Consider the following 24107-nt stretch of genomic DNA (forward strand, 5'->3'; position numbering starts at 1 on the left):
GTTGTTATTTTTCTATATTATAAGTGTAAAATCTTCCCTTCCATCAATACACAACATTATTTTTCCTTCATGCCAAAGCTTTTATTTTATTAAAATTGGTTCAAATAAGCTTGTCAGAAGAAAAGGAGCAAATATCATCTGGTTGCACAAGTTCTCAGGATGCTATTAATAAAAACATGGGAAGTTTTTAAGAAAGAGAATGTTGGCTTTGTTGAGCTGTACAGAACCACTGCTCCTGGGCACGCTTTATCTGGAGCAGTGATTTAAGGTCTACCCAAAAACCCAAACATGAAAAATTCTGCATGGGAATTAGAAAGTAACACTGCACATACAAGGTCCTTTATGGCGAAAGTTCTTGCAAAGCTTGTTGTTTCCCAAGAAAGTGGGTTTGATTTCCTGTCCCACTAGTCTTTGTCGGTTACACCGGCTGCCGCTAAGTCAGACAAGGTCCCAAACATTTCATTTGAAATTGGATTCTTCTGCTAAGTGGCCAAAGCAAGAAACAGGATGCTCAGCAACTAAAATGCTGTATGCACATATACCATATTCTGCTTCACATTCCTCCAGAAACACATCGTCTGAGTATGAACAAGTTATCTTAAAAGGTGTGCAACCGATTCCATTTACATCAAGACTAGTGCCTTTTTGGGGGGCGCTTCTTTGGAAGGAAAAAGATGATGAAGAAGTTCAAAGATAAGCAGAGAGAGCTGAGCTTGAGCAGGTTATGGGGAGAAGGGTCACTGCAAGGCAGAGCCCAGACGCAGGTTTTGCAGCAGCACGTTGTGGAGTCAGCAGAATGAGACCTGTGCGGACCACAGAGAGCTGCTGCAGGACTTCAGGAAAAATCAGCTCTGAGCAAGTTTTTCTGTGACTTGCTTTCCCTCCTTGAGCTGCACTTGGATGGTGTTGTGAGCTAAATATCAGGAATTTTAACAGTGATGAAGTGGAACCATTTCCCATTTGCACACCTGTAATTTGCAAGAAACGCCTTCATCCTTAGGTGAGTTCAGCCCAAACTCCCCCAGTGCTAAATGCTGCGACTTGCCATCTCACAGGTTTATTTTCAGTTGTGGCAGCGACCACACACTTCCCTGCAAAGCCAAGAGGCCGCGGGCACTGGGACATATGGCACCTGCATCCCAAATAGCTGCCGTGGCAAGGGAAGGGATCCCAGAGCCGCTCGATGGCAACACGGCCGTGAAGCCCAAGCAGGAGCCTGGCTGGGCTCGGACAGCACAGCCGCTTTCTTCCCAAAGCCTAAAGTAAAAGAAATAACCTTTCTTCCTCTTAGCTATCACATGAGTCACCACGTCCTCAGGCTTTAAAAAAAATGGTTATTTTTAGCAAGTTTTATTTGAGAACGGCGCTGCTGGCTGGTGGGGCTGATCCAACAGCTGGTTTAGGAAGGACTTTTGAACACCCAGAAACATGGAAAGCACAGGTGAGAATCAAGTGGTATGGGGGCTTCTCATGCACATGGTGCATAAAAGCTCATTCATGCTGAACTTGACATCAAGGTGGTCATGCTGCATGGGGGGGGAGGGGAAAATCACTGGGAAGAAACATTTTGCACCTGTAGAGGGAATTTTGCAAGCTGCGGCAACGCTGCCACTCGTGTGCCTGCAAACTTGCAGGGCGGTGCAAGCAGCTGGGAAACGCTCGCAAAGGGGCTCAGAGGCTCCGCTCCAACAAAAACTGCCACCACTATAAAGGCATCAAGATAATAAACAGCACTAGACCTAATATAAAGCCTAAGGGAATCCCAAAATTAGATTCTCCTGAGGAACAACTCTTTTTTCTACTCAAGATTTTTTTTTGGGGGTGGAGAAGGCGATGAGTATGTATTTCTCATTTATTACACCTTTTCTTATACTAAAATCTACAAGCAATTTTGCTACCATCTAGCATTTCTAAGGATCCTTCCCATTTAATTTCAGTGGTTTATTTATTTATAATACACATTATCATCTGTGACAATAATCTGAGTCGAGTCTGTCCCTGAGACACCTGGGTGGGAGCAGAGAACTGGGTTTAGGGCTCCCTGTCTGGGGCTGAATCTCCCAAAACAGACTGATTTTGTCCCAGTCTTAGATGCATCTTACAGTTCTTAAAAACCAAAATACAGCAGTTCAGTCTCATGGACTCGATGTCGCAGAGTCCACTTTTGGTTTTCAGTTGGACAGACATGAATGCCATGTATTTTAGTTCACATGCCACAGGCAGTATTACTTGCTGCTGCTGGTTAAAAGCCTATGTACAAACTGGTTTTTTCCACCCCCACTATTGCTTGCTGAACACATTTCTACTTTTGGTTCTTGGATCCTGGAGCAAGGTCCAAATCCTCTTGCTCTGATCACAGTCTTGCTCTGGGTTTCATTAACAACAAACACTACTGTACAGTCTTGCTGAACCCTCTGCTCATTCTGTCTAGAAACCACGAAAAAAAAAAAAAAGTTACCTGAACAGCTAAGATTGTGTTTTAGCTTCTATTATTATTCAAACCCTTAGGATGCAGGAGGGATTTTTTTTATTTCTATGTATGTCAGGTTGCCTTTTAATTTATCCACCTAACGTTGCCAGAGGAAGAGCAGCTAAGAAATGTGGCAGAAGTTCAGGACACATACATTTTGGTTTAGGTGAAACCTTTAATACTTTTCACACATTTATAGAGGATCAATATAATATTGAAAGTTACACAGTCTTGCTGACTAAACAGAAAACCAAAGACACAGTTTACTGGCCTTCACATGTCAGTACTCCTGGAAGGTTCTGATCGACAAGAACAATATTCATCAAAGCTGTGAAATCTTGACAAACATTTATTGATGCATCATTCTTAAATTAAAAAAAAAAATCTGTTAATGGCATCTAATGTAATAAAATCAGGACCTTTATAGCTTCAGAATGTATCTTAAATCCATCTCAAACTAAGTTTGTGTATCAACTTCAAAAATTTGCGTACACGTTGGAAGGGTAAGCCTTGCTGTCCTGTTTTTCAAAACAATTTCCAAAGAGAAAGAAGAGACAAATGAGAAAATGTGAAGAGGAATAACTGGAATGGTGCACAAGACTTCATTTGCTGATAGTGCACTCCTCTTTACAACTGACCCGTTCCTATAATTAAACCCAGGACTTATCTCCAGAAGCACTAAAAGAGATGTTCAGAACAAACCATGTCGAAACATTAGAGTTCACAAAGTAAAAATCTTAGCCTACAGTCATTTGTTAGGGGTATTTCCAGTGATTTTGCAATGGTTTCTTCCTCTTAACAGACTGTGCAGTTCCAAACCTGCAAACTAAGCGATAAAGATGAAAATTAGCTGAGGAAGTCCAGCAGTAGGAAATCTTTTTTATGGAACAGCATTTCAAAATACTTAAACCAGTCACTTTTAACATTAAGAATTTGGCATCTTTGTGCCTCAGAGCTGATGAAGTGGTGCAAGGAGCTGGGAAGCGAGCCAGGGCAGCACAATTGATGGGGAGCTTTTGCTTTGGTAACAAGTTACAGCCTTTTTGCATTTCACACAATAAAAGGAAGCCTACCCCCAGTTCCCATCCCTCCACCAGCTATTAGGAACACAATCCACACTAATTAGAAACCAAAGGGCAGCAATTTCTACCCAAGCCAAGATGGATGGCCAGGCAGCAGAAGTCCAACAGCGGTTCCTTGATCCTTGAAAGAGCCGGTGCGCTCAACCCAAGGGAGAAGAACCCAGAGGGGAACGTGCAGTTACTGACAGAAAGGCCTATTTCCTTCTTTTCATAAAGAGATCCTACACATACATCCTCTTCCAGTCCTACGTGTGTCACGTCACTCTCCCTATCCTGCGGATAATTTCAGAGTTGTTTCCAGCTATTAACTAAAACCAACCTCCAACTGCAACTGGGAGCAGACAGGCATGGGTTGCAAGTGAAATGTCAGCCTGAGGGGGTGTGCTGCTAAACATCTCTTTAGTTAAGAAGTTGAACTGTGTTTTGCATTTTTGTCAGAATAGACCTGTATACATCAAAAACACACTTGTAAAGATCTTCATGAGAAGGTTTATTCAACTGAAGACGCCAGAAGCCAAACTTAAACATCGATTATTAAAAAATTAAAAGGATGAGAGACACACAGCCACCTCTACTTCCTTGTTGCTAGAGATACACTTTCATCTAATTTAAGCCAAACTTAAAAATCTGAGTTCTTAGCCCATGTCCCAATCCTTACTAGACACCGAGGCTGAAAGTCAACTGACCAAACACAGACACCCAAATCAGAGTCAGCCAGTTGGACCTTTGTTACAACTGAAAAAGAAAGATCATGTCTAGTTCAGGACGACATCAACTGTGCCATGGAAAGGCTTGGTCTTCCTCCACAAACTATCAGGAATTCACGGTAAATCAGGTCAAAAATAATGGTCTGAAGCTACACAAGACACTGCCTACCAGCAGACAACAAAGGGTCTTCTGGTCTATGTCAGCATCAAAAATATAGAAAAAACCAAAACAAAACAAAAAAAAAACACCAACAAAGAAAAAAAAAACAACACAAACCAAAATTTTAAAAAAGACAAAAACCCCAAACCAACCAACCAACAAACAAACAAAACAGAACAAAACCAGAAACCAACAGAGGAACAAGGGTTCCCTCTCACCAATCCATGGAGAACCTCGCCTCCTTCCCTCCCTGCACAACCAGCAGTAACACTGGAGTTTTTATGCTCCCCAAGAAATGCCCTCAGGACAGAAGATCTTGTGATCACCAAGATGACTCAAAATCCTACCAGCACGGCAGAAGAGCACTTTCTATGTTTCAGCAGCATCAGATATCAAGGGCAAAAGTTACAGCGTGGAACTTCAGTGGTTTAAGCTGGGACTTGTTTTATCTGTGCCTTGGCCCACTTCCACCTTCAGATTTAGTCCAAGTCTGACATACTGAGACAGACCAATATTGTCTCATTTGGGGAACGCAGACTTTAGTCACTAAATTGGCAAAACTGCATTGAGTGAATGTGCCTCATCACCAGCCAGGCCAGCACTGCTGCTCGCTAATGACGAGTCTCCGAAGCAGCACGGCGCGTCCTTTAATCCACCTCTGCCAGGCAGAGGCTGCTCGGTCCTGCCCGAGCACAGCCTGACTAACCAAGCCTGGCTTTGCGCCGCCAGCCGGGTCCCACGTGCTCAGCCTGGGCATGGGCAGCAGCCGTGGACACGCGTGTGGGTCTCTGTCCTCCCACGGAGAGACCGTATCGGCTTCCCCACGCAATCCACGCAGCAAACCACCGCCAGCAGGTAGAACACGTTTGATAGAAAGCACAGATAGAACAGCAGCTGCTTTGACAGGCCTGAATTAACACCTAAATTAACTACTGATAGCACAGCCTCTTTACAATACAGTAATTGAATAGTTAAATACTTCAGTTCATAAATGCACACACATTTGATTCATTGGGCACGCTGCCAATCGCAGCAGTATAACTGGTGGATATTTAAAAAAAAGACAGACCCCTAGGGTTATGCAAATCTGTCATCTATTTCTGGCAGAACTGCCTCCCAAGAATGGTCTACCAAACTTTTAATAGGAGCATTGTCTGAAAATACATGCCTTGTAAGCAAGCAAAATTGCATGGTATTCATCCATACTGTAAATGCATAATGGAATTCATCTACTGTGAAGAAAGTGGCTTAGTTTGGGGTTTGGTTTTTTTGAAAAACTATTTCAAAGATGCTAAATGTTTCAAATATTAGATTAATATAAGAGCAGTATACAGCAAAGTACTCCAACAAGATATTTTAAAGAAAACTTTGAATGGACTCCACCGCAGTTCATGCTGGAACATCCTCAAGTGCCAGAGTATTCCAGCAGACACCACACCAAGGGTTTATAGGAAGAAAGATGCACTGAACTGCAGGCTACTATAAAAGCAGACTGGGAGAACTATTTAACCAGGGATTGGCAAAGCTGTCTTCTCTCACCTCTCCTCTTCGGCACTGCTGTCACGTTCATTGTGACGAAGAGCACAGAGAGACACCATTCAGGCACAGTGTGCCTTCAAATATTATGATTTAGACTTTTACCAAGGGTGAGACTCTTAAGGTTATGCCTGCACTGAAGTCACTACAGCAACTGCAACTCCTCTAGAAATATTTAAAGCTAGTTTTACAGAAGTCTTTGGTTAAGAGCGGTTTTAAAGAAGTTCTTGATTAACAGTTTCTAAGTGAGGAGGGCATGTGGAGCTCAGCTGCGCAACCTGCTTGAGAAACCGGACAAATGTTAAATCATCCACCGACGAGTTTTCAGTTGAAATGATGAAGCTAAACAGTTCAGATGGAATAGCAGCATAAAGAGATCTTCTCACAGCAAGTACAGAGTCTTACCTCTGCGCTGTAATGGAAAAAATAATAACAATATCCTCCTCTGATTAGCATCACAGGGGAGGAAGCTGGGCTCTGACCTCCACACCAGCATGCTAAAATTGTTTCCTTCCCAGCTTCAACTATTAATACTTGCCCTATAGGCTACCAGAACCAACACGGCTGCACTGGTCTCCTAGCCACACAAGGTATTTTGCTGGCTGAGGTGTTAGTCAAGCAATGTTCATTACTATTGTCAAACATGATAAGTTTTCTAGCTACCAAACACTGAAATATATTTATTTGCTAAGTGTGAAAATCCACCATAGAGTTTAACTCAAGAAGGCAAAGGTTGAGATCTTTCCAAACTGAAAAGCTATTTGACCTGTAGCTATGATTCTGTGACCATACAGTCCTGCTCCCCGCACACTTCCACCACTTGTCACACATGCCTGTAGCTACTGTCTGGTTACAACTCTCACTCCTGGCTTGTATCAGGAACAGTGTGGCCAGCAGGACTAGAGAAGTGATCATCCTCCATACTTGGCACTGGTGAGGCTGCACCTTGAATCCTGTGTTCATTTTTGGGTCCCTCATCATAAGAAGGACATTGAGGTGCTGGAGAGGGTGCAGAGGAGGCAACAAAGCTGGTGAGGGGTCTGGAGCACAAGTGTGATGAGGAGCAGCTGAGGGAGCTGGGGCTGTGCAGCCTGGAGAAAAGGAGGCTGAGGGGAGACCTTATCGCTGTCTGCAACTGCCTGAAAGGAGGTTGTAGCATGGAGGGTGTTGGTCTCTTCTCCTGAGTACCAAGTGATAGGACAAGGGGAAATGGCCTCAAGTTGCGCCAGGGGAGGTTTAGATTGCATATTAGGAAAAAATTCTTCACAGAAAAGGTTGTGAAGCATTGGAACAGGCTGTGCAGGGAAGCGGTGGAGTCACCATCCCGGGAGGTGTTTAAAAGATGCACAGATGAGATTCTTAGGCACATGGTTTAGTGCCAGAGTTATGTTATGGTTGGAATCGATAATCCTTATCCCTCTATGAGGGTCTCCTCCAACTGAAACGATTCTATGATTCTTGTAGATATTTTCTAAAAATGCAGTGGGCAATGCACTCTGCCTGCTCCCCTGTTCAGACCAATGGTGAAAACCACTGAAGCTGGACGGTTAAGTGGAAAGTTTGACTTTAGCAGAAGTGCAGCACACTGTTGCACAGGAGCTTTTGCTCTGCAGTGTATCACAGCTGCTTCTTCGCTGCATCTCAAGGAAAAGGTAAAACCACAGAAGCCCCATGTTCCAGAAATAAACTTACCACATGTCCCTGCCAACACTCCCACTTGATAAGCCCCTGTCCCTGGAGTCTTTTCAGCTTGATAAAAACTACTATTGAGTAAATAGTGTCCCAGAATATGCTGCTTCAGCAACATTCTCCCAAGCACCTTTCACTTACCATGTACCACATAAAACCAAATTGTATTCTGAGACACAGGACATCACACAGATGGCAGAAGCATGCTTTTCTAAACTGCTTTCCCCACACACCCCATGTACAAAATGATCATAACAGTTATTTAAATCTGTGTGCAGGATCTTAAGAGTCACGGAAATAACTGACCATGAGCCAGCACTGTGCCCTTGTGGCAAGGAACGCCAATGGCATCCTGGGGTGTATTAGAAGGGGGGTGGTTAGTAGGTCCAGAGAGGTTCTCCCTCCCCTCTACTCTGCCCTGGTGAGACCACACCTGGAATATTGTGTCCAGTTCTGGGCCTCTCAGTTTCAGAAGGACAGGGAACTGCTGGAGAGAGTCCAGCGCAGGGCAACAAAGATGATGAAGGGCATGGAGCATCTCCCTTATGAGGAAAGACTGAGGGAGCTGGGGCTCTTTAGCTTGGAGAAGAGGAGACTGAGGAGTGACCTTATTAATGTTTATAAAGGGTGAGTGTCACGAGGATGGAGCCAGGCTCTTCTTGGTGACAACCAATGATAGGACAAGGGGTAATGGGTTCAAATTGGAACACAAGAGGTTCCACTTAAATTTGAGAAGAAACTTTTTCTCAGTAAGGGTGACAGACACTGGAACAGGCTGCCCAGGGGGGCTGTGGAGTCCCCTACTCTGGGATTGGACTGGATGATCTTTTGAGGTCCCTTTCAATCCCTAACATTCTGTGATTCTGTGTAACTTGCCAAAATTCAGAAAAACAAATCCTCTCACCCAGATAAAAGAGGGAAATGTGCTCAGCTCAGTCCTGGAGTCCCCCCAGATCACTTTCTGCCATCTTTTTCACATAGAATTGCGCAACACAGTAGCTCGAGTCTTGGAAAGCAGCACTGAACTGCTGAGCTTGCTGTCATGAGCATGTCAAGATATTTTAATCGATTGCCTCTCGGCTGTCACAATCCACGCATAGTGCACTTTTACCACTTCCAATAAAAGGATTAGGAACCCACCAGCAGGTGACAAGCTCAAGCAGAGGTACTTAACCTTTCCCACAACGTGCAACTAAGTTGTGGAAATCCTTGCTGTAAGATGCCGCAGACACCTGAAGCTGGCATGTGTTTAAAAGTGAATCGTTCAAGCTCACGGAAAAGAAATTAAAGAACGGTTATTAAATATGGAGAGACCACCTCCAGCTCAGGACGTTTTCAAGTTGCAAATAGTTGGAGGCTGGGAGACAGTTCCGAGGAAGTGTCACGGTGAACTTGCTCCATTTTGTGTCCTCTTCCTTGGGCACCTTCCCTTGGCCACTGTCAGAGACACTGAGTTTTGATCTGATCCGCTGCACCCACTCTAATGCTGTTACACTGTATATCTGCAGCAGACTGGATAAAGAATACTATTTATTCTATAAATGCCATGAAAAATGAAACATATTTTCTAATATTGATAGGAACTGGAATCACCCAAATGAAGAGACATTTTAGCTAAGCTGCACTGTTGTAGAAACAAGCTAATCCAGTCTAAAAGACGCAGCCCACATTATATCTCTTCTTAGTGCCCAGGCGAGCACATTCCTACACTGTTCAACACAAGCGGTATCATATAATTTGCTTCATAATCTTGACTACATTATTTACTAAGACTGTTTTTAGGAAGCAGATGTTATTTCTTCCCCTTTGCTAAATGTGTGTCATCAGCAGTTACCTCAGTTTAGATCTAAAAAAGGTGAAGAAAAAAAACCCTAAGAGTTAAAACATGAAGACAATATAAATATGTACCTTCCCTACTCACTTGATAGGCAGATGATGTTTGTTTAGATTGATGGTATCTACCTGGAAGAACATAAGCAGACGCTGGCTGTGCTACCTCACCATGAAGAACTTTAGTTAAGCTGTTCACACTCAAATTCAAGCCAACAAAAAATTATAACATGAAGCTGACACAAGGTTCCCAGTTCATAGCAAACAGAACTTGCGGCTGATGTTCCTTAAAATTTTAAAAGTTGATCCATTCAGAAGCTTTTTAAAAAAAAAATGAGAAGCCACGTTGGCACAAGTTTCTCAGATGAATGCTTGTGTACGGCTGAGGACCACCGAGCATCTTTGTCACAGCTCAGACAAGGTAAGGAACGCTGATGCTGTTCTCACAGCCTGGAAAGGTTTAGTCCCCTCCCAAAAGGAGCAGTGTCCTCCTGCTTTAAGAGAGGCACTTTTTTTGCCATCTTTCTTTGGTTGATGACTCACACAGAAAGAATGTGCCAGATGAAAAACAAAATCTCTCTAACACGCTTTACATCTAGCCTAAAGGTACAATTTCCAACAGCAAGCGCCTTGCTGTCTAAGACAGAAGTTTAAGCCTTTTTTGATTAGTTGACTTGTAAGCATTTTTCAGAGGGAGGTGTCATCTACACTATGCCTCTGAGTTTACTGAAATAAGTTTTCTTACACAGTCTCCTTGAAAGAAATCCAGAGAAATCTTCTAGGTGCTAGGGTCACAGATGAAAAACCACAGGTGAGCCCTTCTGATTCTTCCCCTGATTGGAAATCCCAAAATAGTCACCAATCAGAGTAAGTTATTTCTCCAAGGAGTCTTGTTTGCAAAGGTTGGAGACTGTTTTACAATAGGCAAGTAGCTGACATGCCACTGGTTTATGTTTGATTAGTCTGGGAGAGGTTTGGACAAGAGACCAGCCAAGGAGAAGCTTCATCTCAGAAGCACATTCAAAAGCTGTTGACTTGCTGGAACGACCATAACAATCCTTGCAGTCAGGCAGTTTATTCCTCTTTCTTCTTCTTTTTTTTAAAAGAACATTTTGCATCTTAAGCTATGTCTTACCAAAGTGAGTCATTACTGAGATGCCATCTCCAAAACACACTGACTTAACGTGGCTGAGCTGGTGGCAGCAGAGACCTGAGATACAAATGTATTTCCCTGACAGAGCTTAAAAAGAGATGCTATTTCCAAAAACAAAGACTCATAACTGTTACAGAACATTTATTGCATGTAAATACAGAGACATGTCCAGAGACAGATCAGCTATTCCTGTTCTCTTCAGCTGTCCGGGCCAGCGGATAGGCAGAATTTCAGATTTACCTCCAACCTCAGCTGACAAGCACTACCGTGTCCTCAGATTACTGCCTACACTTCTACTAACAGGACTTTGACTACATTGCAGTGACTTAATGACTCTACAAAAAAATCTCCAGGAAGTCCTACAGAAATAATAAACCCCCTTATTTTACATCCTGCCTGAATAAATACTTCTGTAGCTATGGAAGAGTCAATAAGATGCATTGCCTAATGAGACCCTCCATTGCACTCCAGCCTACTTGCCCTTTTTCTGAATGAAGCCACCAAACCCAAACTCAGATCTTTGCATCAGTAAACCCAGCTCCTAAGAGACACATTTACAGCCTTTATCTGCACCCAGCTTAGCTCTGTACAGACAAGTTAGACCAGGCAACGGGTATTCCAGCTGTTCTGAGAAAGAAGAACGAATGCCACAGACCTAGAGCCACAAACATGACAAACTACTCCTGTCGGATGTCTGGATGCTGCCTGGGAGTATTTGTGAGGCTCAGCTTAACCCGCAGGAGCATCCCATACAAACCAGCAACAGCACTGCAGAGTCAAACTGCTTCTGCCTGTACTGCAGGTTTCTGTTGGATAAATAGGTCAAGTAACTACAGCTTTATCTAACACCTTTTGCGTAAGTGACCTGAAGAGCAGGGACATGGAAGGAGACCTTCCTTCCACCTCCATTCCAATTTTGCTTTCTTAAGCCATGCACAACAGACGGCTCCAGCAAACCCCCCTTGGTGCACGCTGCTTGCTCTTTACTCATCCTCTGCTCGGGTCTAACAAGCACCAAGCTCCATGTCCCCTGAAGAACTACAAGACCGGCTGCAAGCTCCTTCAGTTTTTAATTTCAGCCTTTAATTACACTACAGCTGACCTTTTCAACCAACGCACTTTTTCTTCTAACTACTTGTGAAGCAGTAGCATTGAGGCAAGACAAGAAGCTTTCAGTTGCTGGCGTAAAAGTCACTTATCTCAGAGCAGGTTCTACCAGCATGATCCCTGATGTTACCGCCTCCTCCAACCTCCCAGTAACACAAAACTTAAACTAATAATGTACTTAAACTGTTTGGGTTTTCCGCAAGGAATGGAAGATGAAAAAAAAAATTTCGAAGCCTCCTGAAGCATTAATACAGCATAAAATAGTTGGAGTTCTTCTGTTTCAAGATTTCCGCTGTATTAGTTTAAATGTGGAGACTGCAAAACATAAAAATATTAAATATGGTGGAGAACCAGAATTAAAATAAAAATACAAGGAAGAAGACCAAAGGATATATCTGATTCTAGTTCAGATGCACTAGAGCATATCTTCTGTATTTCAGAGGGAGAAGCTAACCAGTCAAAATGAACTGTTGACTAATGAACACCCCGCACCTGAAGTGTTATTTTAATGTGTTTCCTGCCACTGGGGATGGGAAGTTTCCACTGCAGGACGGTAATAAAGAGTCCTGATTCAGAGTTTTCTAGCAGCAGTGCTCTTGAGCAAAAACTGCTGAAACTGAGTTTAAGAGGAATTAAAACGTGTGCTAGAACAGCTGCCATGGCACCCAATGGGTGTTTCAATCAGCCTTTGGAAGCAACAGAACAAGCCAGCTCATAACAGGGAGAGAAATGCAGTGCTTTAAATTTTCATTTATAGTGTGTCGTTATCAATTAATTACTACACACGAACAGTGACAACTTGCGAACTTTACCAGCCTGCTTCTACCTCATATATACATCATACTATGTATAATGTATGTGCACAGCCATTCTAAAGCCCAGCTTACAGAGTTAGTAGCACGGATCCTTCCACATAAACACTTGCCTTAATTCTCTAACTCTAAGCCAGTTATTGCAGTAAGGCAATGAGCTCTCTGCAGAATAATCAAATCCTGATGCGGGTTTCCAGGAGGGTCAGGGTTCACGCTGCCCGCGGAGCAGCCAGCGGCTATTTGCATGCAGGCAGCACAGCTGACATCGAGACACAAAACAAACTGTAGTAAAGCAACATTTCAAGTGTTCTTCCACAGTGGATGAGATCCAACTGGCATCAGGTAGAATATTTAGACAGCGTGTAGGCGCTCCATTTCATTAGAGGTCTAATCAAATTTCTAAATGCTAGAACAAATTACTATTTCCACACTTCTAATCAGCAATGAGGGTGCCTTACTGAGAAGAATGTCAATCAACTTGGAGGGAATATTTTTTATTTTTCTAGTTAATAGGGATAATTACATTAAAACAGATTTAGAACCATATGGCCAAAACCCCTCCAGATACATTTAGCCAATAAAGTAACTATATTCCCTTCACCACATGCTAAAGCAAGAGATATTAAACATATTTACAAGCACATGCTATTAAATCAGGTTCAATGCTGTTAAGATACTGTCTTATTAAATGATTTTTAACTGCACAACTCATACAGAAGAGAGAACATATGGTGGCTTTCAGTTGTTTTGTTGGTATCAGCCAGAGCAAATCCAATGCAGTAACAAACAGCCCAGAAACAGATAAAAGATGATTTTGAGTAAGCAGCTCTGTACTGCTTCAAAAACAGCTTACACCAAGACAGCTAGTACTTCTTTGTTATCATCAACATAACTCTGTTTTACTGAGGTTATGTGGAATGGCTCAGAACCACCAATTCTCAACTCCCAAGTAACCTACAAGTCACATTTTGTGTGTGAAAACATTAAGTGAGGAGTCATCCTCACAAACATTCCTCCCTTCGAAGGAAGAACTTAATTAATCCTTCGAAGTATCAGCTGATTCTTAAAGAATCCACAATTCTCTCTAGTATCAAAACTAAGTTCAAATTTAATACACTTTAAAATAGATAGACAATTATGCATTTTGATTCTGAAGTGCAGCAATAGAACCTTACTGATTTTATTTATGCATTTATTGCTCATTCTGAATAGATGAAGGCCTCATTTCAAAGTCACCTCTTTTCTTCCAAATGTTTTCTGCGCGTGAAGGGATAATAGACACCTACAGTTCCACATAATTCTCAAGAATGCAATTTCTCCTGGCTTTCATATACGTTAACCTAACACTTCTGTACGTTGGAAGACTTAAACCACAACCCGAAGGGTGGTCCACACACAGCCCACACAATATGAGCAGGTCCACGAGGAACATACATCTTGTGTGAAGCAGGGTTATCCCTTCAGTTTTAGCCTACTCACAACACACAAAGCCAGGAATACTTTATACTCCTCTCCATATTATTTTTCCCAGCCGATCCCCTGAGGAAGGGACTGCAGGGAGCCTCGCGCTGCTACCAGGTTCACTAAGCTGGGTGCTGAGCTCAGAATCCATTAGAAATCCATTGCCCGCCTAAGAAAACAAGACACTTACCTTGAAAGAAACATGAGAGAGCCATTAACAAGAAAAAAAAAAAACGAACAGGTGTTTAATCAGGAGGTTGTATCTGCTTATCTCACTCTAATTCAGGTAACCAGGGATGTTCAGGAAAGATTTAAGACACCTCTCTAGATTCAAAGCACTGACTTCCATCTCTTACCCTGAGCACCACCACTTACACCCTGTTCAGCCTCTCCCTAACTTAATTTTCCAGTTGTAACAAAGACTATACCCTAGATGAAAAAAGCCTGTGAGTCAAAACATCTTGCTTTCAATTTAAATAAGATGTGAAAATTAAGATATTTGAATAAATCAATGGCTGATATGGTCTATGCTAAGAAGAAAACAGTTTCTCAGCATCTTAAATACGCAATATTAACTATCATCTACACCAGTATTTTGCCGCAACCAATAGTTATCCAATGTCTGATATGCAAGAAGCATCCTATAATAAAAATGTCAAACTAGTGGTTATGAGAGACATTTAAAATTAATACCCCTTGATCACAGCCTCCCCTATCATCAGTAACACTAGTTAGTCCAGGATGGCACATGGAGAACCCTACAAAACTTGAACTATCCTCAACTCATTCAATGGACTGGCTGATAGAGAAACAGCAGAAGAAAGCCTGTTTCCCTATAATGGAATTTCGCAAGATATTTGAGTCATCAGCATCACATTCCCTATAGATTCTACCTCAAGCGCACAGACAACATGGGGAAGGAGCTCTGCGTACAAACAGGAACACCTGCAAAGAACAGAGAAATTAAACTGGGTAGATTATTTCCATACAGGTTCTTCCAAAGGTGATGATGTGTAATTTCTCATTAACTGAGGTCTCACTCCTGACAATTTGCATTTCTTTTCTACTGAAAACGCCCCTTTTCCCCCCAGTCTATCCTGACCCACTTAGACAAAAGCCAATACTCAGCCTGGCCAAGCAAACTATGCTTGCAATTCCTTCTTATTCTGCAGCCCTGGAAATGGAAATCTGATGATAAAATCTCAGACCAGCCCCCTTCGCTACACAAAGCCAGAGAATTATACCACTATTTTCTCTTGCTCAAATCCCCCTAGCCAGGAAAAAAGGTTCAAATAAAGAACAAAACAAGTATTAACATCTCCCTTGCCAACATGGGAGAAAGGAAAACACAAGGATCCTTAACAAATCATATTATTTTTTCCAGGTTTCAAAACACCACCATTTAAAGAGATGTGAAATCTGAAGCACTAATTAAATAATACGCATAAATTTAAAGCAAATGTTCACAGAGTCCACATCTCCAAACCACAGCCTGCGATTTGGCTAATGCAACACACCCCTCCTACCAGCAGCACTAAGTCTTCACAGCAGACAACCTCCATGCTTGGCTAACCCGCTCCCAACACCAAACCTCAGAGTTTCTTTTGAAGAAAATCTTCCTCCTCACTTTCTTTCCTTTCCTGCGTCCACTCCCTCCCTGTAATTCAAGGAAGGCTGTTGTTTTGGTTGTGTGACTATTCTAAACGAGTGTGGTTGTTACGAGGCCACCTCTTACAGGTGTTCATTGCAAAACAGCGTCCTTCACCAGAGGTTCACTTCATTCACGCCACTCTCATTATAGGTCTAATGAAAATCTAATAGTTCTGCCTTCTCATTTTCAGCACATAAGACTAGAAAGGTACAAGGAAAGTTTTTTTACGCTAGCTTTTAAGGCAAAAGTGCTCTCTCATTCCAGGCGATGAAGCCAATAATCACCATGGGAGGGTAGGAGAATAATTATCTAAAGGGGTCAGACTCTGAAAGGATACCAGCTACTGCAAGACCCATATGGGTGGAGAAGGAGCGAAACCACGGTCATCTCTGGATTTTCTCTCACTTCATTTCACAGGAAAGAATCTTGTTCTCTAAGTTGTTTTAACCAAAATTTTTTCCAGAAAAAAAAAAAAATGATGAGGGTTTGGGGCCTGTTGCTGACAATCTTAACTGGCCTGAAAGGTTGGGTTTGCTGCTCTTGGTTTATAGTTTTACATTTCCGACCTTCAAAGACCCATCTTCTCGGCCTAGCTGTGCTCGCAGGATTAATGGAGGAGTGACCCGAGCTGGTTTCGCCACGGCAGCGCTCCAGGGGACTAGAAGACACAAACACCATGTTTTACACAACAGAAAGTTGCTAAAATTAGAGCCGATAAAAACAGAGCTAGGTTTTCATGCTGGAGTTTGCAAATCACTTTGAGAACTCCTTTAGAAAAGGCACATCAGAGACTGAAAGCCATTTAGGCAACCGTAAATTAGGACAACTACAGCAGGACATGACTATTATTAAGAATGGTTGAACTATGGATGACATGATTTGGTTTTACAAAATAAGATTCTCTGTGACACTCAGGTTTGTTAAGCAGATTCCCAAAGCCAACTACACAATGTAAGCCAATGACAAAGATGCTGCAGTGTGGAAAACTGGGGTGTTTCCCAAGCAAAAGCGTAAAAACTTTCATTTGCTTGTGTGCAGAACTGATTGAAACAGGTTGACTTTCCTCAAAATAGTCAAGACGTCCTTGAAAGGCCTCTTGATTTCTACAGAACAGGTAACAGCATCTCCATGCAGCTCCATGACTCACGGTGACACATATTTTAGCTTACACAGGCTTATGAGACCTGACATTTGACTTTTTTTAGTTCACTTTTGGGCTACTTTCTTACTCACCCACACAGAACAATAAAATGAATGAAAGTTTGGATATGACCTCAGCTCCTCGAGTCTAGGCTGGAGCTATTGTAAGCACCACATCATTTAATGACGATCACACACTTTTCTGTCTTAGAGGTAGGTGCTTTTTTTGACAACACCAGACCTAGAACAAATTCTTCCAGCACCTCACACCTCTGGACACTTTAATTTTCCAGCCTAAATGCATTTACGCCCATTTTACACCCATCTGCTCCTCAGTTAATTTCTCCTCACTGTTTCTTACCATCAAATGTACTTATAGGCACATATTCCCTCTCAGCCTTTGTTCCTGTGGGATTAGAAAAAGCAAACTCTTAGTTTCCTTTTGCAGAGTCAGGACTCTGTACCTCCCAGCACCCAACCAGGTCACATCTGTGCCTGTTTAATTCGGGTCCCTCCTCCCCAGGGACACTGCCCTGCAGGTGACACGAAGCTGCTGCTCCTCCTGCACACCGACATCCTTCTCCCTGCTCCTTCAGAGAAGCCGGTCTTATTAAAAAAGTTATGAGTGACACACAGCCAAACCTGTAACTTACATTGCGTACCACTGGATTTCACCCCAACTCCACGCCAGCACTCAAGGTCTCCCAGCTTTCTATGAAATGTTCTGCATTTTCCTTGGACCGACAACGTTTACCACTTCTGCCGTGTGTCCGTCTTTTAGAAACGGTCTCACATCGTGACTGGGTTAAACCGGATTAGTTTCAAAAGGATCCTTTGCAAACCCGCAGGTAGTCTCCTCTCAGCAGAGTGACTTCCAGCACGGCCCCAGCACCATCCCCACTTGCCAGTCACTGCTCTATCACTGATGAGAAGGTCCCTGTTGCCCAGTAACCCACCACTGCCAGGGGGCAAGAGCAGACATGTAACATCCAGGAAAGCATACAAAAACTGTACTAGGAAATGTTGCTATTGCTATTTACAGGTCTCATTCAATTTTTCTGTTATGTTTTCCCAAATACTTCCCAAACCCACTTGAACATTTGGGAATTTAGAACATTCTGTGTTAGTAAACCCCAAGGTTTAATTTGAGCTGACTTGCTAGTGCAGCAAGGAATTCAATATTTGACGTTATTTCAGATGTTTAATGAATGAAGTCTAGTTTTAGTCCATCCAGAGCTTTCAGAGGAGGACACTCTAGCAGATGTCTCATCAACAGAAGACTACAGCATTAGTCTAGCGTGACCTACTTTTGGTGGTATCATGTCATACATATTTTTTTTCATATATCTGTATGCTTTTCTGTCAAAATTTGCTTTGGTAGCTTGCGTAATATTAAGATTTGTACTGAAGGAGGAGACTGGCATGGGGGGGATGAGGAGCACTGAAAATTATGCCCATCATGTTGATGGCACATGTATTTCCCTCTGACAGGATCACCCTGATTGGGGAGGTCTATGAAAACCAGGAGCAGATCCCAGATTTCCTACACCTTTACCTATACCTTTATCCAGGACTCCAGCACAGAGTCTGGCTTAAGCCAGGAGGCTCAGATAAGCTGGGTTCATTTCCAGCGTGCCAACGGTGATGGATGCTTATAAACGACACTCCCCTAGCACCTCTTTTGCCATTGCTCTTGTATCTCCCTCACTGAAATCTAACACAAAACAAATATTTAATCCTGGAGCCGCATTTATGTTCATTTTCTTTTCTATCCTACAGACTTGTATGCACATGCAGAAGAACCTTTTACTTCACATGCTTTGCAATTTGCGACTAAGCTTGAACAGTTGGCAAATTCTCCCTGCTCCTACATTTCCTGACAGATCAGGATTTTTCCATCCCCTGAAGACTCTTTGCTTATTCCTAAAAGCCTTCCCAAAGCAGCTATTTGTCCAAAGAAATACTGAGCCCTTCCTATCTATTCTCTTCTTGCTCGCTTGGGCTATTGATTTTGTTTAGGCAGGAGAACCCTGGGTTTCCATCAGGCTCCCAGCATCCCTGCCCAGGGCCTGCCCTGGATCCTGCAACAGCAGCACCTCTAGGAAACACTTGGCTTCAGTACTCGTGGGCCATTTTAAGCACGTTTCCGTACTGATATGCCACAGTTCTGTGACAAAGCCTGCCCATTAATCCCACGAACCAAAGCTACTCATCTTGTTTTGCTCATTCTTCCTTTTATTTTAAGCTGAGTCAAAGCATTAGTCTTGGTTGTCTGCTCGACAAACTGACTCGCCAAATCCAAACCAGTATCACCTATTTCCAGTTGTCATTTTTTTTTCTACATCAAGTAATGATGTAGCTGTCATTGCTATGACTCTATAAGCCCTTCCGATTAGCAACAATTGTTCTGCAAGTAGATCTGGTTATTTAAAGTATTGAGTAACAATAAATTCAACCGGAAATGGTACCTTTTTAACATGAAAAAGCTTCCTCGTAGGCAAATTTAACCTATGGATCCTTAGCAAGTTTAACACTACCCTAACAGAACTTTCCATGATAAAACCTAACTTTGATTGATTTTAAATTAGCTGGAACCTCAAGCAATGCATCTAGTTTCTCCTCTCTGCCTGTTGAAAGAGAAACTTCCTTTCACCCACGAAAATGCAAAACCTAGTAGACTATTTCAAATTTCCTTATAGGCCACCGAGTAGGAAGCTTGCTTGGCCCCTTATCATTGTGGCAACAGCACTACCTCAACTGCGAGCATTCGAGTGCCTTCAAATAACAACTTAAGACTGAGGAGGGCAGAAGAGATTCAATATGTTTTAAGGCCAATCATTTTTCCACTATATTATCACGTGAGCATTAGAAAAACCACCACCACCATCAAAAGAACAGATCAGGCAGCACTTATCTGAAGATTATTACATTGAGACTCAGGTCAAATTTGCATCTCACTTCCACTAAGACTTTTTTTTCTTTTTTCCTGTTTTCTACTTGCGTGCTTGCCAATGAAGTGCAAAAGGTTAAAATTTACAGTGATTTTATTATACCAACTTCTAAATAATCACAGATGTAGTCAAAAGCTTTGTACTTCTGTGTTTGTTGTCCAGCCTAAAACACAGATGCAATGATGTCCTAGTACAACCACTGCAAGCACAAACACCGATATTTCAAGAAGGTTTCACCAGCTGTTGCTGGGTTTCTTTTTTCTTTCTCCAATTTTGCAACAAAGGTGGTTGAGATGACCACAAAGCAGGACAGTGCTGAGCTGCCTTCCTCAACAGACCCAACCGAGCACCTACGTTTTACCATCATCCTCCCTAAATTACTTAAAAAAAAACCAAACAAAAATGAAATAAAAAAAAATCAATCCAATCCTGCAAGTTTCCTGTTACCAGGAAAGTAGCATCTAGTCCTCTCCCCACCCCCCGGTGATCTTAAAGAGGTATACAAAAAAGTCCTACCCAGCAAGATGAGGCTCTGGCTTCAAAAAAATTAAATAATTTACATTTAATTTTAGATCTACAAGCACTGCCAAGCACCATTTTATTTGTCAACAAAACATTTTGATCATTTGGCAGAACAAAGCAAGCTCCCTCCCGGCTTTCTCCACAGACATATTTGGCATCGGTTAATTTGTATGTCTTTAGACATATGTCAAGTCTGAAGCTGCTTCAGGCTTTAAATCCACAGAACTTCTCTCTTTTAAGTACTTGTTTCTCTTAAAGCAGTAACAGCAGCAAGCTAAAGCCAAGAGGGGATTTGATCCTGCAAAGAAATGGTTAAGAATGAGACTCTGCTGATGTGCGCTTCTCTGATCCATTACATTTCTTGCAAGCTGAGCTAAGAGCTGAGCACCAAGTATCAACTGTAATATGATCCAAGAGTTTATGGAAAAAATAACTGCACATACCAAGCATGCACATTTAATAAGATTTTGTTTCCATTAAAATATTCAAGAAACATGATTTTTAAGATCTGCTGCTCTGACCGATTTTGAACGTTTCTCCTCCCCCCTCCCCTAAACACACACCTCCTTTCCAAAAACCAAACCCTTAAAAGAAAAAAAAGAAGAAAGAAAAAAGCAGTCCTACTGCAGGGAAGAGAGGCTTGAAAAACAACTTTGATTGGCACTTGGCCTGACCCACAGAGGAAGAAAAACAGTTTTTGGACAAAGAGCGCAAATATTTGAGCTCATTGACTTACAGGCTTTCTCAGCACTTGCAAGAACCAACCTGGTGCAAAATGTATCAGGAGAGACCGAATTAAAATATAACCAAAACCAGCATCGGCTTCATCTTGGGCGCTCGGACTGGGCGCGTTTGCACAGCTCAGCAATTTTAATTCATTTGCACTGGACAAACAAAAAGCACCTCAGTGAGCGCTCCCATCGGAGCAGATGTGGGGAGCAGGGGGTGCGGGATCACCCTGCTCCTGGGGCACCCAGGGAGCTGCTGAAAGCTGTGGGGACGGGGTCTAGGGGACTAGGGGGGGACAGCGGCTTTTTTGGTGGTTTTTAGCATGCAAAGCTCTGATTTTGGATGTCCCCACGTAAGGGCTTGACAGAGATCGCGGGGATGGATTTTGCCAGCGAGATACGTGAATAAACTTTTCAAGTACCGCTGGGTCCCCAGGTCAGTCCCCCCACAGCAATGGGGAGGCCAGGTGCCCCCAAACCCTCGGGGGGGGGGAGCCTAAAGACAAGGACAAGTGACAGCTGTCCGTGGCGGGGAAGGAGATGGGGGTGCAGACCTGGCACCCTTCTGTACCCCGGGCACACCTGGGGTCGCCTCCCCCACCCTGCCCACCTCCGCTGCCCGCTCCCCAAGGCACTCACCTCCCGGCACGGCCCATCCGCACCCCGCACCGCTCCGGGTGCCCCAAAGCGCCGATCCCCCGATCCAGATCTCCCCACACCCCAATGCCGCCCTATGGCCACTGACCCCCTCCCAGTCTTTGCCCCACCACCCCGCTCCTCGAAGTCTCGCACCAAGTCTCTACCTCACCGTTCCCGCAGCCCCCTCGGCTGCTCCCGCCTCACAGCGGGACCCCCCCCGGTACCTGTCTCGGCACCTTCCGGCAATTGCCGCACACTCGGTACTGGCCGGCGGCAGAGGCGGCGGTGGCGCTGCCCACGGTGCCGGAGCCGAGCCGGTTCATGGTGGTGGGGAGCACGGCGCTGGCCGGGCGGGCCGGGCCGGGCCGGGGGGAGGCGGCAGGGAGGCTCCGCGCCGCTCAGCAGCCCGCGCCGCCGGCCGCCCCCATCCTCCAGCCGCGGCCCCAGCACCCGCGCCGGGCCGCTGCCCCCCGCGCACACCCCTGCGCGCTCCGCCAATCCGCGCAGGCCGCCACGCCCAGCGCCGCCGCGCCCCGCCAATCCCGGAGGCCGCCGGCTTCCGACCAATGGGCAGAGCGCTCGCTGGCTCCCATCTCCAGGCAGCCTCCGAGCGGGGGCGGGGAAAGAGGCGTGGCCAATGCCGCGGAGGGGCGGGGCCGGCCGCGTCTCCGGGCAGCGTTCGGGAGAGGGGCGGGGCCGGTGCTCCGGCGCGTGCCTTCTCCTAGCCAATAGGGTGGCTCAACGGGCGCTATGCAAACAAGGTGCGAGAGGCCCCGCCCCCTGAGCGGGGGGTCGCGGCCCGTCGGGCTGGGAGGGAGAGGGGCGGCCGGGCCGCTGGGTCTGGGTTTTCCCGAACCGCTCCGGCCTGTTCCCCGGCCCTGGTCGGGGGCGCTCCCCGTCAGGATGGTCCTCAGGGGCCCAGGCTTGGGGGCGCAGAGCAGGGCGAGGGATCACGGGTGTGATGAGCCCCGCCTGGCTGCCGGCCTTGGGGCCAAACCATCCTCCCGGCTGTCCGCTCCCCAGAGCCGCGGGTCGGTTCATCGCGGTGGGGGCACTCGCTGCTGCCGGCCGAAGGCGTCCAGGGCGGGGGCTGCCTATGCGGGGGTGACCCGCTCTCTGCCCCAGTAAGACAGCCCCGCTGTGCCGCCGGGCGGGACCGGGCGTTCGCTCCGGGGGAAGTTGGGAGCGCTCGGAGTGCGCATGCGAGCGGGTGCGTTTGCCTCGGGTCGCCGGGATTGTTAGAAGTGATGAGTCAGGTTTTTTAGGCTCCATGCTAATGCACGGAGGTGGAGTGTGTAATTAGGATAGAAACAAATCTCTAATCTGCAGCCTGGGATAGCTGGAGTATAAACCTCTTTTTTACATCATAGCATCGCTGCAGTTTTCTTTCTTTGTTTGCTCTTTAGCTTTTAAATATGCATATATGGGCTTTAATGTGAGTAGTCCCACCAATATCAAGAAAAGTTTGCTTATTAAATGTCGAGCCTTGTGTAATTCCTAGTTTGAAAGATGATAATATAGAAGGACTTGATTTTGTTATGGAAACAGAATGCCATAACCCTAGGAAATTTCCTAAAAGATTAGGGGTGTTACATACATTGTTTTCAAGGTTTCTCCTGGCAAAACAATTGTAAATCAGCTGCTTGAGAACTATGATCTACTTTGCCTGGGAATACTTTCTATTTTTGCAAAATGAGGCATTGCATAATTTAGTCAACTGGCGGCCTAAAAAGGGCACAATGCAATTAGTAATTTACATCTCTTAAAGGAGGCTTAATTGAACCTAGATCTGACTGTCTTTGAGAGCTACTGAGAAGTTTCTCAGATCAGACTTTACCACTGTAAGTAAAACCACATCTACAGCAACATCCTCCTCCATCTGTTTCCAAAGGGATCTCCTCCTGAGGCAGAGCTGCCTGCAGCAGATGGGCTCACTGCGGACTCTGCTATTGCTGGTCAAGTCATTGTGGAACACATCCAAATGTTGCAATCACAGGCAGCCATACAAAACTTATATATATTTTTTTTTGCAAGCAGTATAGCACAAATGACATCTCAACATGAGAAAACATTTGCTGTAGTGCAGGTACTTGCTGTGCCGTGTCTGCATCCCACACAGTAGTGTGGTGCTATTACAACTGAAGTGACAAAGGAAAGCCAAACAACTTAGTTCTATCATCTAATCTGAATACAATGCTAAAATGTAAGTAAGCAACATGAATTATATAGATTTTTTTTATTTGTTGCTGAGCTCCATTATAATGTTATCTGAAATGAGAAGTTTTAAAGCAAACAGAAGAGGTTTAGAGTTATTATAGCCACAAGTGTTGGAGAGTTGACTCTTCAGCTCAGGTAAGATCACTTTGAGTCAGTTGCTGTTAAAGTGCCTGGTTCAAAACTCAAATCCATTGGCAAGAGTGGTAGCGGGCAAGTTTGAAACACAGGTAAGAAAATTATTTAGATCGAGAT

General features: G+C 44.2%; 1 protein-coding gene across 3 annotated transcripts in view; it reads right to left on the minus strand.

Moving 5' to 3' along the window:
* The window catches only part of SESN3 (sestrin 3), a 45169-nt gene extending 23125 nt beyond the window's left edge, over positions 1 to 22044 (minus strand). The window contains exon 1 of one of the 3 annotated variants that reach the window (XM_065832321.2): positions 21863 to 22044. In XM_065832321.2, the coding sequence (XP_065688393.1) occupies positions 21863 to 21961 (99 nt within the window). In that variant the 5' untranslated portion in view covers positions 21962 to 22044. Of the gene's footprint in view, positions 1 to 16224; positions 16249 to 21862 lie in introns of those variants that run through there. The other 2 variants (XM_065832339.2, XM_071803524.1) reach the window with 2 other exon arrangements.
* Positions 22045 to 24107: the final 2063 nt, after the last annotated feature.

Source organism: Patagioenas fasciata, chromosome 1 (assembly GCF_037038585.1).
Source record: "Patagioenas fasciata isolate bPatFas1 chromosome 1, bPatFas1.hap1, whole genome shotgun sequence".
Lineage (NCBI taxonomy): Eukaryota > Metazoa > Chordata > Aves > Columbiformes > Columbidae > Patagioenas > Patagioenas fasciata.